General features: G+C 38.8%; 3 protein-coding genes and 1 non-coding gene across 9 annotated transcripts; 1 reads left to right on the plus strand and 3 right to left on the minus strand.

Moving 5' to 3' along the window:
• Positions 1-441: 441 nt before the first annotated feature.
• TRNAE-CUC (transfer RNA glutamic acid (anticodon CUC)) lies at positions 442-514 on the minus strand. Its single transcript has one exon. It is a non-coding gene; the product is annotated as a tRNA-Glu (tRNA).
• A 125-nt stretch (positions 515-639) lies between these two features.
• LOC107420392 (protein ACCUMULATION AND REPLICATION OF CHLOROPLASTS 6, chloroplastic) lies at positions 640-4,723 on the plus strand. Its single transcript, XM_016029335.4, has 6 exons — positions 640-1,315; positions 1,482-1,706; positions 1,840-2,100; positions 2,208-3,171; positions 3,635-3,771; positions 4,232-4,723. The coding sequence occupies exons 1-6, from the start codon at positions 794-796 to the stop codon at positions 4,520-4,522; spliced, it is 2,400 nt and encodes a 799-aa protein (XP_015884821.3). The 5' UTR covers positions 640-793; the 3' UTR covers positions 4,523-4,723.
• Positions 4,724-4,851: 128 nt separating this feature from the next.
• LOC107420364 (kinesin-like protein KIN-7J) lies at positions 4,852-11,087 on the minus strand. 6 transcript variants are annotated; one of them, XM_025074496.3, is made up of 14 exons: positions 10,613-11,084; positions 10,102-10,439; positions 9,815-9,904; positions 9,630-9,730; positions 9,404-9,517; positions 9,219-9,300; positions 9,040-9,107; positions 8,849-8,914; positions 8,617-8,741; positions 7,983-8,316; positions 6,585-7,772; positions 5,962-6,284; positions 5,401-5,754; positions 4,852-4,990 (listed from the first exon to the last, which is right to left on the minus strand). In XM_025074496.3, the coding sequence occupies exons 2-13, from the start codon at positions 10,310-10,312 to the stop codon at positions 5,436-5,438; spliced, it is 3,021 nt and encodes a 1,006-aa protein (XP_024930264.3). In that variant the 5' UTR covers positions 10,313-10,439; positions 10,613-11,084; the 3' UTR covers positions 4,852-4,990; positions 5,401-5,435. The 6 variants fall into 6 exon arrangements, with proteins under 6 accessions (XP_024930264.3, XP_024930265.3, XP_048331260.2 ...); XM_025074497.3 differs by having other exon boundaries at positions 4,853-4,980; positions 10,613-11,085; XM_048475303.2 differs by lacking the exon at positions 4,852-4,990 and having other exon boundaries at positions 5,057-5,754; positions 9,815-9,874; positions 10,613-11,087.
• An 823-nt stretch (positions 11,088-11,910) lies between these two features.
• On the minus strand, positions 11,911-14,766 carry LOC107420372 (pentatricopeptide repeat-containing protein At1g25360). Its single transcript, XM_016029308.4, has one exon. The coding sequence runs from the start codon at positions 14,493-14,495 to the stop codon at positions 12,093-12,095; it is 2,403 nt and encodes an 800-aa protein (XP_015884794.3). The 5' UTR covers positions 14,496-14,766; the 3' UTR covers positions 11,911-12,092.

The following is a 14,766-nucleotide window of genomic DNA, read 5'->3' on the forward strand; positions in this document are numbered from 1 at the left end:
TTTTTTTGTCTTCTTGAGCGTCTACCTATGGCCCAGCCCAATAATCTGAAAATAGGGTTGGCAGACCCACTTAGCCCAACTACTGATAATTAAAACAAAAATTTTCGTTTCTTTTTGCATATGAAATTACCAAATGCATGAAGTCTTTCAATTCCATTTTCCATTAAGTCTTTTAACTTTCAATTCCATTTTCCATTAATCTTAGAAAGATAACTTTTAGCATTTTTTTGGTCAACAAACAGCTTTTAATTTATTGACAAGAAAAAAATTACTTTTTTCGGTTCGCTCTATTTTGAAATGAAAGTGCCCGGTCACCCACAGATGGGCTGACTTTTCTATGCAAGAGCATCCGTTGTTGGGCAAGCCCAATCTTTGAAGCACTATTGGTAGAACCACCAAGCCCATTATAGCAAAAGACAAAAAATTAAAAAATTAAAATTATTCCGTTGCCGGGACTCGAACCCGGGTCTTTCGGGTGAGAGCCGAATATCCTGACCAACTAGACTACAACGGAAGTTGTGATCATTTCTTTAGTAGCCTTTATATAACATATTAAATGTTTTTCCCCCCGGCACCAATCGAGATATTTTTATGCATAAGCGTTTTTGATAATCATATAATAACAGCTAGAAACAAAATTGAATTATAAAAATAAAAAAATCACAAAAAAAGCGAGAGAGGGAGAGAGAGAGAGAGAGAGAGATAAGAGAAGATCCTCCAAAGCCCAGGGGTTATAACTGTTTATGGGAAAAGGTTTTAAGCACACATAAACAAATAGAATACACGCGGTTCAATGGAAAGTTTGAGTCAGTTGGGCATTGGCTTCTTCTATGCTCCCAGTCCCAGTCCCAGAAATAGAAGCCTTCCATTTCACCACCACCATTACCAGAGAAAATCTTATAAGCTCTATCCCTCCACTTGCTCGGCTAGCAAATGGGCCGAACGCCTCCTTTCCGACTTCCATTTCATCGGCGATTCCTCCGAACACAGTCACTATCACAATGCAACTGCTACTCTCGCTCCTTCTCTTCCCCCACTGGCTCCCCCCGACCGCCAGGTCTCCATCCCTCTCGATTTCTATCAAATCCTCGGCGCCCAGACCCATTTTCTCGGCGACGGCATTAGGAGAGCTTACGAGGCTAGGGTTTCCAGGCCTCCTCAGTACGGTTTCAGCCAAGACGCATTGGTTAGCCGCAGGCAGATTCTTCAGGCTGCCTGCGAAACCCTAGCCCACTCTACCTCACGCCGAGAGTATAATCTCGGTCTTGTTGAAGACGAACAGGAAACAATCCTCACTCAGGTTCCTTGGGATAAGGTACGTCTCTCTCTCTCTCTCTCTGTCTCTCTCTGTGAATCGCTGCTCGCTTTCTCTTTGTAATAATTCTGTTTATATTTCCTGTTTGATTGCTTTGCTTCGGAAGTTTGAATTTAAAGGAGAAACTGAGAGAGAGCTCTTATTGGGATTTTTTTTTTTTTAATAGGTACCTGGGGCTCTGTGCGTGTTGCAAGAAGGGGGAAAGATCGAACTTGTTCTTGAAATTGGAGAGACTTTGCTCAGAGAGAGGCTGCCCAAGTCGTTTAAGCAAGATGTTGTTTTGGCTATGGCACTCGCTTACGTTGACATGTCCAGGGACGCAATGGCTTTGTCCCCTCCTGATTTCATTCGGGGTTGCGAAGTACTAGAGAGGGCATTGAAGCTCTTGCAGGTTAAAACTAAAAGCTCTTAATTAACTTTTTTCTTATTTTCTTTAGGTTTTCAGTGGTTATTACTTGGTCAAGGTTAAATACTTAATACATACACTTGGATGGATTGGTTGATGGGGAAAATTTGTCATGTAGGAAGAAGGGGCCAGCAGCCTTGCACCTGATTTGCAAGCACAAATTGATGAGACATTGGAAGAGATTACTCCTCGTTGTGTTTTGGAACTCTTAGCCTTACCCTTGGACGACGAATACCGGTCCAAAAGGGAAGAGGGACTTCATGGCGTCCGCAACATTCTGTGGGCTGTTGGAGGAGGTGGAGCAGCTGCAATTGCTGGAGGATTCACCCGTGAAGATTTTATGAATGAGGCTTTTTCACGTATGACAGCAGCTGAGCAGGTACCAATTCCAATATACCAATTCCAATATAACATACTTAGTGCTATGCCATTATGTTATGTTTTTACTTTTGGGTTCTCATTTGTTTTCTTTTTCCCTCTTGAAAGGTTGATCTATTCGCATCCACACCAAGCAATATCCCAGCTGAAAGTTTTGAAGTGTATGGAGTTGCACTTGCACTTGTTGCCCAAGCTTTTGTTGGTAAAAAACCTCATCTCATCCAAGATTCTGATAACCTATTCCAACAACTGCAGCAGACTAAGGTAACAGCTCTAGGAAACTCTATCAATGTTTATACGTCCAAACAAAACCGTGAGGTAGACTTTGCTTTAGAAAGAGGCCTCTGCTCGCTGCTTGTAGGGGAGCTTGATGAGTGTCGCTCGTGGTTGGGCTTAGACACTGATAACTCACCATACAGAAATCCATCTGTTGTAGACTTTGTCTTAGAGAACTCAAACGATGGCGATGACAATGATCTCCCTGGTCTTTGCAAGTTGTTGGAGACATGGTTGTCAGAGGTGGTGTTTCCCAGATTTAGAGACACCGAAGGTATACAGTTCAAGCTTGGAGATTACTATGATGATCCTACTGTCCTTAGATATTTAGAAAGGCTAGATGGTGCTAGTGGTTCACCGTTAGCTGCAGCAGCCGCCATAGTAAGGATTGGGGCTGAGGCAACGGCAGTTATCGATCATGTGAAGGCCAGTGCACTTCAGGCCTTGCAAAAGGTTTTTCCTCCAAGTCAAAAGGATGAGAATATGACACACCAAGAAGATGGTGAGATCAATCAATCTCTTCTCCCTTTAGAAGGCGAGGAGCCTATTGAAGAACCTGATCTAGATGATTCTTCCCTTGTAGCTGAGATTTCTGGAAGAGATGGTTCTGATGAGTTTCGTGGTGAATTTTTAATTACTGATAAAGTTAAGGATGCAAGTGTGAAGATCATGTGTGCTGGTGGGGTAATTGGATTGATTACTTTGTTTGGCCTGAAGTATTTACCTTCTAGGAATAGCTCATCCATCCTGCGCAAAGAACTTGGTTCACCGAAGGCATCTAATGTCACTGATTTAGGTATTGAAACTCGACTTGTCATCTAATTAAGTCTCATACATGAATTTGTTTGGTGTTTTTTTGTTTGTTTTGCTGCTCAATCAGGTTCTATATACCTTATGAAACACGTTTTCACTTGAAATTCTTATAAATATTTTGTCACTAGCTATTTTCAGAAGAAAAAATATCTCATCAGCATGCATACAGTCTCCGGCTTATGTAGCCTCAACTCGATTTCTGATTTTAAACAATATCCCTAACAAATAGCTACACATCGTTGACCAACGGTGGTCTGCAAGTCTGCAAATGCACCCCAGATTCTTGAGACCTATTTTCTTTAAAGTGGGAAGTTTGGTATGGTAAATCCTTTATGCCTATGGCATACTAGACAATTGATGGACATAGGCAACCAGTGATACACATCACTGATTTATCATTTCGCAAAAATATCCTTTGATACCTCATTGCAAATTCAACCGTGCAGGTGTGTCGGGAGATATAGAATCTACAGAGGAATTACCCAAAATGGATGCAAGAATTGCAGAAGGTCTAGTTCGCAAATGGCAGGATATAAAATCTATGGCTTTTGGGCCTGATCATTGCATAGGAAAGTTAGCGGAGGTAAGGAAGTTCCTTGGTTATCCAAGAACATTTCTGTTCTAACCAATAGAATTGATTAGATTTTTCTTGGCACGTAAAAATATGTTTTTCTTGATTTTTTATATTTTTTATATACCATTACGATCCGGTGAACAAAAAATATCTTCCAAGTGCCATGGTATACTTTTCCCGTAGTTTAATCCATCTAGTTTCTAATATGTCAAAGCAACATTTGTTTAACTTTTATTTTGGCGTTATAGTTCATTTTCATTGAACATACATGAAAAGTTAATTTAACCCAAAATACTAACAAAGAAAAGAATAATAGAAGATGGATATGAGCCTGGAATACACATCAATTTAAATGGAACATTTTTGTGCGGTTAAGCTACCTCACTAATTACAACGACTATTGTTTCAGATAATTTAGAACTACCACAATATACCACTCTGTAGTTCTGACATTGCAATAACCTGGCAGGTCTTGGATGGTGAAATGTTGAAAATCTGGACAGAGCGAGCTGCTGAGATTGCACAGCTTGGTTGGTTTTATGATTATTCTCTGTCAAACCTGACCATTGATAGTGTGACTGTCTCACTGAATGGGCAGCGTGCTGTGGTGGAAGCAACTCTTGAAGAGACAGCACAGCTCACTGATTTGCACCATTCAGAACACAATGCCACAAACAGCAGATCCTACACCACAAGATACGAGATGTCTTGCTCCAGATCTGGATGGAAAATTATTAAAGGAGCCGTTCTGGAATCATAATCAGATTCTGTGAAAAGTATAAATAACCACTCTTATGTATATGCCTTATTTATCTCGCTCCATCTTGTTTATTGTAGTTTATCCACGTCATGTTCAGAATATTTCTCGAGTTTCATCTTGTTTTTAAAAGCATTTCTAAGAGTGTAAAGAAGTTTTCTATAGTATTCTGGTTAAAGATGTTAAACATGCATTTTGTTCTAATTTGTTGCTCTTAGGTGTTAAGATTTATATTATATCATTACTCCACCACCGTTCTATTCTCTTCCTCTTTTTGTTCGCACGTCTCTTATGTCAGACCTTTCACTGTTCCATGGAGATTTTTTGACTAAAGCCTGGTAGCTGGAAAGCTTTACCTGCTACAAAGTTTCACGAGTCACTTGTAAATGCATCCTCACCCTTCCAAACTGTCTACTCTCTTTCTTTTGTCCTTTTCTTCACGATTTTCTCTGCTGAACAATCTAATCGAACCTTGACAGTATCAAAATAAGACAGGTGCATAATAGCGTGTTAAATAAGGGTATCGCTAAAATAAAATAAAATAATTAGTGGGTTGTCTTATTATTTTAGTGCTTACATGGAGCATAAACAGGCTTCCTTCCATTAACAAAAAAGGAGAAGAAAAGGAAGGAATTGGAAGAAGGCAATGTTACAGTACAATTCAGATTTCTTTCAACACTCTACTGGCTTACCTTGAAATCTCTTCTCAATATAAACAAAACTAAACACGAGGGGCAACTACTTTCAAAAGGATTCTCATTGGCTCATTTTTAAATTCATGGGATATAACATCATTAAAGGGTGAGTTTCCAAAGTGACAGAGAAAGTTTTGTAGAAAAAGTGAGGCATTAACTCAGCATAAGTATTGGAACAGAGCTTACCTCTCTCTACCTCCAGCAGATAATATATTATACTATTACAGAGTAGACATGCTGTCTTTCCACCCGAAAGATTTCTGGTTGACGGGTCGAGGTAAGAAGCTGATTGCAAATATCTCTTTAGGAGCCTGATTTTGCTCCTCGAACCCAACCAACTTGGCAATCAGGCCCGCACTTCGTTTAAAGTGGTCCAAATCTTGTATATCCGACCACAGGCAGCGTGCCAACTGTAAGCTCCTCTGCTTCGTGTCTAGTCTAATACCCCACTCCTGGTAAAGCCTTTCCCTTTCCTTTTTAGAGAACTTTTTGTGTACTTTCTTGCTTAACATTTCTCTCTCGCGATTTAGTTCCTTCAAACTGTTTCCTCATCCAATCACAAAAAAAATAATAATAAAAAAATAAAATATTAAAACAAATTAAAGAAACATAATGAAAAAATAAAAAATAAAACTACATTCAATTCAAACTGTTGTTTCATTGTTTATTTCATATCTAGTATTTTAAACATGAATTTACGTGCTATGTCTGTTGGATTAAAGACCCTATATTGAAGAGAGAGACTACCTTGACGCGGGGGTGAGAGCTTTACTGTCTTTCTTTTCTCTCTTTGTATTTTTTTCTTTTGCAAATGTGTCCTTGAGAACAGCCAGCCTTCTTACCTCTACTTCCAAATACACTGCGTCCGAGGGATCACCTTTGTATAGAAGGAAGAAATAAGTTCTGTGGATTAGTGGTACGTTGCATGCATTCCATAGTTTAATTATTTCTCTCCGCCGAATCTCAAATTCGAAGGGCCAATTAGATTTGGGTTTCAAACTGCACTGCACTTCCGAACTCGCAACCTTTGTTTTGCCCCTGTTAAGCTTCCTGTCTGGTACTTTCTTATCCTATAAATGCATAATCACAGACAAAACTCAAGTCAGCTTAAGCATTGACAAAGATTCGTTCACTAACAAAACTCAAGTCAGCTTAAGAATTGACAAAGATTTGTTCACTAACTTGTTCGTAACCATTTATAAAATATGGGTTTATCCTAGTTAATGGCTTAATGCTAACAAGAAGTAACTTAGCAGTGTGGAAAAACCTTCAAGGACCAAATATGGCCGCGACATCCACGTCTATTAAAGATTGTACCATAATATGAATTCAAGATGGAGAGAATGATGTCTTTTTAAGTCTCTACTTACCAAGTTGTCACTGTCTACATCATAATAAGGTTTAGACTTTCGACTCCGTCCTGAAACGGAATTGAGGACGCTTACGGTATCATCTCCAGAAGAGTCCTCTTCGGTAACTTGTCTCTCAAGCGGAGCACTCATAATAGAAGTTCCAGATTGCTTTTTGGATAGCTTTCCAAACTTGGCAGTGAACTTTGATTTAAAAAGCTTCTTACGTAGGCCTTCTCTTCCAGAGCAATCCTCCTGGAATGTATCCTCCAGATTATTGACACTTTCAGTGTACTCCATCTCCATCTCCGTCTCCAGAGATTCTTTTCTGGATAACTTTCCATTATTGGCACTAGAAAATTTCTGCCCAGAGCCTTCATCTCCGCCAGAAAGTTCATTCCCATACGTTATATAAAAGTCTGAGATCTTTCTTGTATGAGGGGAAACACTCAAAACAGAAGCAGGGGAATCTTTTCTGGACAAAATTCCAATGTTGGAATCATTGTTTGACATAGAAGGCTTCCACAAAGAGCCCTGTGCTCTTCCGTTCCCTGAACCATCAGGTGTTGTCTCTAGATACTGTTCTGCCTCCTTGAAATAATTAGAAGACGAAGGACTTGAGACAACAACTGCCTTGCAACTTTTGCTTCTTGTCAACATCAAGCTTGTAGAGCTAGACATGGTAGCTTCAGAATAACAAGGAGATTGCTCTTGAGGATAAAGATTGATGAGACAGTCAATTGTCCTTTGCATGTCCTGAATTTTTCGCTTCATGGCCTCATAAGTCGAATCTGGTACTTCACCATGAGGTAAAGCTTCTCTCTTATGGTCCACTCTTGAATCTTCCTTTTCAATGCATCGAACTTCCTTGCAGATAGCCTCTCCTTCATCAACACTTTGAGCAACCTCCTCCCATCCTTGACATGGATCAGGCCCAGCAAACTTAGGAGTGCTGCAGTCAAGCAGAAAGTTGTCCTCAGAATTCTGAGAAAGTTGTCGCTGGTGGTTGCTAGAATTAGATAATCTGGGTCTATCAATGTGTTTTGACACGTCTCGTGCTTTGGTGTCCAGATGAAAATAATCAAAGCCACTTGATGAGTTATTATCTACTCTTGAAGCTCGGTTTTCTACAACTGGTGTTAGCATTGTCTTAACCTGAGATTGTGCAAGGTCTCGCTGCCGAGTCAATTCTTTTATCTCTTTATCCATCTGCATATGATCATTAAATGAGAAAAAGCAAGGTCAGAAAACTCTTGAGCAAACAACAAACTAAAACAAATATTATTAAACCTGTAGCTTAACCACCCGTTTTAGTTGCAGGCACGCATATTGTACTACGACAGATTTAGCAATAACAACCTCCTTTCAAATTGGCACAAGTATCTATATAGACTGAGCCATAGAGGTTGGTCATAGCACCTGTTGAATTAGAAGTTCTTTCTCTTTTAGTAATGTAGCAGAATCATGAGTAGTGGATTTTGAAGTCAAGTACCGCAGCTCAGCCTCCAGTTTGGCCAATTCTCTTTGTAATTGCTTTACTAATACCTTATCCGAGACTACTACATTGACCTTTGCATTAGTAGTCACCTCTTTCGCACAACTTGCAAAGAAGAGGGCATTTCTTGATTGCTCAACGTGACTGCGTGCGGGGCTCAAAGTGCAAATGATTGCTGTTCGGGCATTGCCTCCCAAAGAGTTGTGCAGTATCCGTGTTAGCTTGGAATCTCTGTAAGGTATGTGTCTGTTCTTCTTGCTACGTTCAACGATGATATTGAATTGTGAATAAAAATATGCATAAGCTAAAGATGAATAGTTTAAATGGCCAATAAGAAACCACAACAGGAAGGGAAAAAAATTTATTGGATCATCAAAGAACATGAAAACGAATATTCTAACATAAAAATACTGCTCCAGAGAAAAACGGAGAATCTTCTTCTTTTATTTTATTTTATTTTATTTTTTGTTTTTTTTTCTGGGGATACATGAGTAAATTCATTGAAAGAACCAAAGCAGCAACTTACATAGGCGGAAGTCAAAGAAAGCATTACCAAACCTTAATTTGCGAATTACAGTTCCCAGGGTCAATAAACTGCGATTTATGTGGCTACCTTCTTTCAATCTTGCACCTGCTGATAATGCCTGAGAAGAACGCTCACTCCCAGCAAGATCAACTAAGTTCTGTAGAAGGAAACCAAGTTCCCTTTTCGTTATTCATAAGACTCACCCTAGTAGATCCCCAGGAAGAAATTTTCATTTCACAAAAACAAAGAAGAATACTTTCATACCACAGTTGCTGCAAGAGTGCTTTGCTTCTCAGAGTCTCCATACTCACGAGCTGAACTTTCAATTGTCTTTGGCATCCATCATTTTGTAAACAAGTATATAAATGATAACACAAAGCGATAAATAAGAACCAAATAAACGTTTAAAAGAAAAAAAAAAAAAAAAAAAAGCTTTTAGCAAAAGAGAAGCATACCAGTCTTAAAATTTGATGAGACCTGGAGCTAGCTTCGTTCAGAGCGGTTTCTCCTACCTTCCTTTGGACTGCAAGAAAATGGTGGACAAAAACACCAATCAAAATAAACTATTCGTATAAACCGCACATGTACCAGACAATAGCAACCGAGACAAATACCAGTGCTTCTACGGCTTTACCTTCGCATACGGAAAGAAGCTCATGCAAATGGTTGCTGTCCCTCAAGACCGTCTCCGTAAGTTTCTCAACAACAGTCCCTTTCTATACAAGTGAATTAGTATTACTAAATATGTTATGTTATGAGTCAATTAATGCTGTTATACTGTTAAAGAAAGATGACTGAACAAAGGAATGGACAATGCACCTCTGGATCATCTAGAAGTCTGAGTTGAGTGCTAGCAGAGCTAAGGAGGTCTCTCACAGCTTCATTATAGATCTCCATAGCAGAGAATTTCAAAACAAACTCTGTATCTTTGTGCTAAAAACCATGACCAGATTTTCAAATTGTTCTAAAGTCAGAAGCGTAATCGAATCACTATGAATTATAACCTGTAAAATTTCAGCTATTTATTATTATTATTATTATTTACCTTGTCTATATAACCATATATATCTGCTACTGCACATTCAGTAATTCCAGTCATGGTGTACGTCTTTCCGCTGCTTGTTTGACCATATGCAAAAATAGTCGCTGCGTATGCATTTAATCAGTAAGATAATTTCACCATTAATATCAGAAAACGAAAAATAGATTAAGAAGAATAAGATTTCTCACAGTTGATGCCACGGAGTACAGAAAGAATAACATCTTTAGCTCCTTCCTGGTATACCTGCTCTGTTGTGCAATCACATCCAAATACTTTGTCTATATCCTCAATACCAATAGATTTACATTGATTAAAACACAAGGAGAGGGTCAGAGACTCAGAGGGATAGAAAAACCAGGGGGAAAAAAAAAAAAAAAAAAAGGGAATCTTCATTGATATATCAAAATCCATGACATAAACATGCACATGAAAAAAAAAAAAAAAGGGAAAATATGTATAGGAAGACTTCGTATACCAAAAGAATAAGAAGATGGAACCACGGCGCGGTCAGATTGACTGCAGTTGAATGCGATCGTGTTGTTATTTAAGCATTCCCAATCCGATGCTTCGTTTCTGGCCAACTCTTTTTCATTCAGCGGTCTCAACCTAACCGAAACAAAAATTTTCTCTTCTTGCGAATTCGACGACCCCTGTGGGTTACCATTGATTGGCTCGTCCCCGGTCATTGCTTACCAAATTTTTTTTTTTTTTTTGGCCCAACTCAACGAGCTTACAAGGCCTTCGAATTCTCCTCTCCCACACAAAATATATATGAGAGAGGTCACCCTACCATACGGTTCAGAATCACATTATCTGCAACGACAAAATGAATTTTTTGTAAGGAACCGCCTGTTCGATCATATGTAAAAGTTTTCTTCACGGTTTTCACTTTTTCAAAGAAAACCGACGTAAGTTGCGTGATAATAAAACCTAAACGAAATTAAGTCTTTTTTTCGTCACAAATATTCAGAGAACTTAGCCCTCACCTTGTGCAAGCTCAAAAAATTTCTAACATATCCCAATGCGATGAAACCGTGAGCAATTCAAAAAGCCGAATTTCTTTTTCTTTTCTTTTTTTTTTTGATTTTATATGTATATATATATATATATATCTATATCTACATGACTATACCTATATATATAGATATAGATATATATATATATATATTTTTTTTTTTTCAGATAGAACAGAGAGAATCGATTTCAGATAGAGAAAATAGAAATGGATCGGTCTTCTCACAATTCCCAAATAAAATAAGCAAAACAAAATTTTGGTTAATTTGTCACGCTAGAGGGCATCCAGAAACAGAAAAAAAGGGGGGAAATCGGCTACAACGGCATAGCCGTTGCTCTGTTCCCCCTCTCTCTCTCTCTCTCTCTCTCTCTCTCTCTTTCTGATTTAGATTAGCACCGGCCTTGGAAAATTATAGGAATGAAACCGCCAATACGTGGTCGTTGTACTATATTAACGATATTTAACATTTTTTTTACCGTTTTGCCCTCTAGATTGCCGCGCATTGTTGTTATAACGCGTTCTCTTTTGCTTCTTTTTCTCTCAACGTCCTGCCCTTTTTCTTTATTTCCCTTTTCAATATATATATATATATATTTTTTGGGGGGTTGGATATTTCGTCTTCAACCTATTATATCAAAATTTAATGCCCGCGTTATTTTCGTTGGATTATTTTCTCATAATAAAAATACACCTGAATCTATCATTTATCTTTCAAAAAAAATATATATATATCTATCATTTGTTTTTTCTTTAAAAAAATCTATCATTTATCTTTTAATGATAATGTTCAATTTAGTAACAAATATTGTATGCCTATTTCATGTGAAGCCTGAAAAAACATTTGATATTGAAGAAAAAAAAAAAAAAAACTTGAAATTATGTTGTTTTATTATTTTCTAGTTTTACAGTGTAATCCAATCGTTGAAATCCAGTTGCGAAATGTTCCCTACTTATCGGATTGACTATTTAAATTGATCTTACCCACTTTTTATTTTCTTATTTTTGGTCAATTTCCCCAAATTCAAGTAGACAGCGTAGACTTGGACATAAACCAATTTTACGCAAATGCCACATCACAAATTTTCACTCGTCAATTTTCAGTCTTTTGCTCGCCCATATAACTCGAGCCCTTAACTGATTAAATGAAAATCCTAATACTATTACTAATCCTCATACCATGAAAGAGAAATTCTTAAGCCCACGTCCCCAGTGCCAATGCACAAGAGCAAAGGATAAATTACTCGAAAGGCAAAATACAGACATGAAAAGAAATGAGAATTGAAATATCGTTTGCATTTGACTTTACAGTTTTATGGTTGGGAAACTGGGAATGATCCTTTCTACTCTGCTATCACACCCCCATTACAAGCTATGCCTCACAATATTTGTATCAATTCTGGAATGAATTAGTTCCCCATGAAAAAAATGTTGGTTCTCTGAAAAAATATTGGCTACCAGTAATTGCCACAGGAGCATTCACCATATCTAAAATGGTGAAACCTCTTCCCATCTCTTACAATTATTTCCCTCTCTACCACTTTGGACATGAACTTGAATGCATTATGGCAATCACCGCAGATCCTAAGATTCTTAAACACTCTAATTGTGGCTCCCTTTGGAAGCTTCATGATCCCAAATACAACTGCAAGCTTCTCACTGTGAGCATACAAAGCATGCTCCTTATGCTCAGATTCCATATCATGCAGCACGAACTTTGTGTCCGGGACATAACCCAGTTTCCTCATTTCAAGTCCCAGTTGCTCTAAATATTTGTATACTGCTTGCACCTCAGGGTGCATTGTGTCATCCACCAGGAAGACATGGACCTTGTTCTCGACCTCGATCCAACTACAACCAGGCTCCTTCTTTATCCCTCTATCCCTCATTAATTTCCGCACCTTAGCCACATCATCCCACCTGCCTTCATTGGCATATATGTTAGACAAAAGAATGTAGGTTCCATCATTCTGTGGTATCAGCTCAAAGAGCCGTTCTGCAGCTTGAATCCCTAAATCCATATTCCCATGAATCCGACAACCAGCAAGAAGAGCCTCCCAAATTGGTGTGCCAGGCTCAAATGGCATTGATTCAATCAATTCCTTGGCTTCTGAGAACTTCCCTGCTCGACATAACAAATCAATCATTCGGGCATAATGATCTTCGCCCGGGGCAATACCATAAGAAGCATGCATTGAATCAAAATAACGGCTTCCTTCTTCAACTAAACCAGCATGGCTGCAGGCTGAGAGAACCGTGAGAAAAGTTATTCTATCTGGCTGTATACCTTCCTTCAACATCTGTTCAAAAAGTTCTATTGCTTGGACCCCTTGGCCATGCTGTGCCAGAGCTGCAACCATGGCATTCCAAGACACTGAATCCACAGAAGGCATTGTAAGGAAAATAGAATTTGCAGCTTCAACAACTCCACATCTTGCATACATTGTTATAAGTGCATTTCCAGCAGAGAGGCTTGCATCGTGACCCAAGCAGATTACTTGAGCATGAAGTTGGCATCCATGCTCCAATGCTCCAAGCACAGCACAAGATGTAATCACTCCAGCAAATGCATAATCACATGGTTCAAGACCTTCTGATCTCATTTGGTTAAACAGCTTCATTGCCTCTTCTCCAAATCCATTTTGTGCTAAACCTGATATCATCACAGTCCATGATAGAAGGTTCCTATCTGGAATTTCTCCAAAAAAGGATCTGGCTTCCTCAATACAGCCTGCATCGACATACCCTGACAGGATTGCATTCCTTGAAACAATATCCCTCACAGGCATTTTATTAAAAATCTCTCGTGCCTCATCTATTTTCCCACATCTATAATACAGCGTAATTAATGCATTATATACAGATAATGAAAAGTCCATTGTAGGTTCAGTTTGTTTTTTTAAAATGTAAGCATGCAACTCTTTTCCAAGTTGAAATAACCCAGCCTTAGCGCAAGCACTGATGACACTTGTGTATGTATACTCATCCTCTTCAATTCCCATCAAATGCATCTTCCTGAACAGTTGCAATGCTTCTTGAAAAAGTTCATGCTGCACATAACCTGAAATCATCGCATTCCATGCTTCTACCAATTTTTCTGTCATCCCATCAAGAAATTTGCGAGCTGCATCAAGGTCATGGATTTTCACATACCCAGAAATTATGGTCGTCCAAGATAACTCATCCCTTTGAGGAATCTCATCAAACACTCTTTTAGCTGCACCCATCAATGATGATGATGAAACTAATGGCGACAACGCACATTTAACATAAACAGATATCAGTGCATTTAACACCGAAGTGACAAATCCCGTTCCTGACTTCACAACCGCACAGTGCATCTGCTGGCACTGCTTTTCATCATCAGCTATAAGTGCAGTAGCTTTGAGTACACTAGTGAAAGTATAATCATCTGGCCTAAAACTGTCTCGCCCCATGTCACGGAAGAGTATAACAGCAGCATGGCCATCATTGTTACGAGAGTATGCAGTGATCATCGCATTGTAACAAACAGTGTCTCGCATGCTCAGTGGGATTCCACCGAATATTTCACGAGCCATCTTCAGATCTCCAGTGGCAGAGTATGCGTTACACAGTGTTGTCCTAGCAACAACGTCTGGTTCAGGAATTTTGTCGAACAGTTTCCGAGCGTATGTAAGATTAGATGATTTGCAGTAAATATCGATCAGACTATTGAGAATGTGACCACGTGGCCTGAACCCAACAGCCAGCATATGGGCATGGACAGTTCGGGCCAAAGAGTACAAGATAGGATTTTCGCGGCAGCATAACTGCAGAAGAGCCGCGCACTGATTTGCCACAGCACGGACATCGAAGGCAGTAGTCTTCATGTTCATAAAGGTTGGAAATCATGGTCTCACCCCTATCCAAATACTGCTGGAATCGAAAACGAACATCCAACTTGAAAGCTTTATGCACCACCAACTCCCAATATCAAGCAGAGATATTTTACTGGACGTGAAACAGATACCGCAATGTTATGAGTTCACAACCCAGCTTCTTTAAATATAAACAAGATTATTAAATTCTACTGTTTTCTGGTCAATATATAATAGGGCATTTGTTTCATGAATATCAATCCTTTATTTCTTTTGGTAAATTCGTAAT

Source organism: Ziziphus jujuba, chromosome 5 (assembly GCF_031755915.1).
Source record: "Ziziphus jujuba cultivar Dongzao chromosome 5, ASM3175591v1".
Classification (NCBI taxonomy): Eukaryota; Viridiplantae; Streptophyta; class Magnoliopsida; order Rosales; family Rhamnaceae; genus Ziziphus; species Ziziphus jujuba.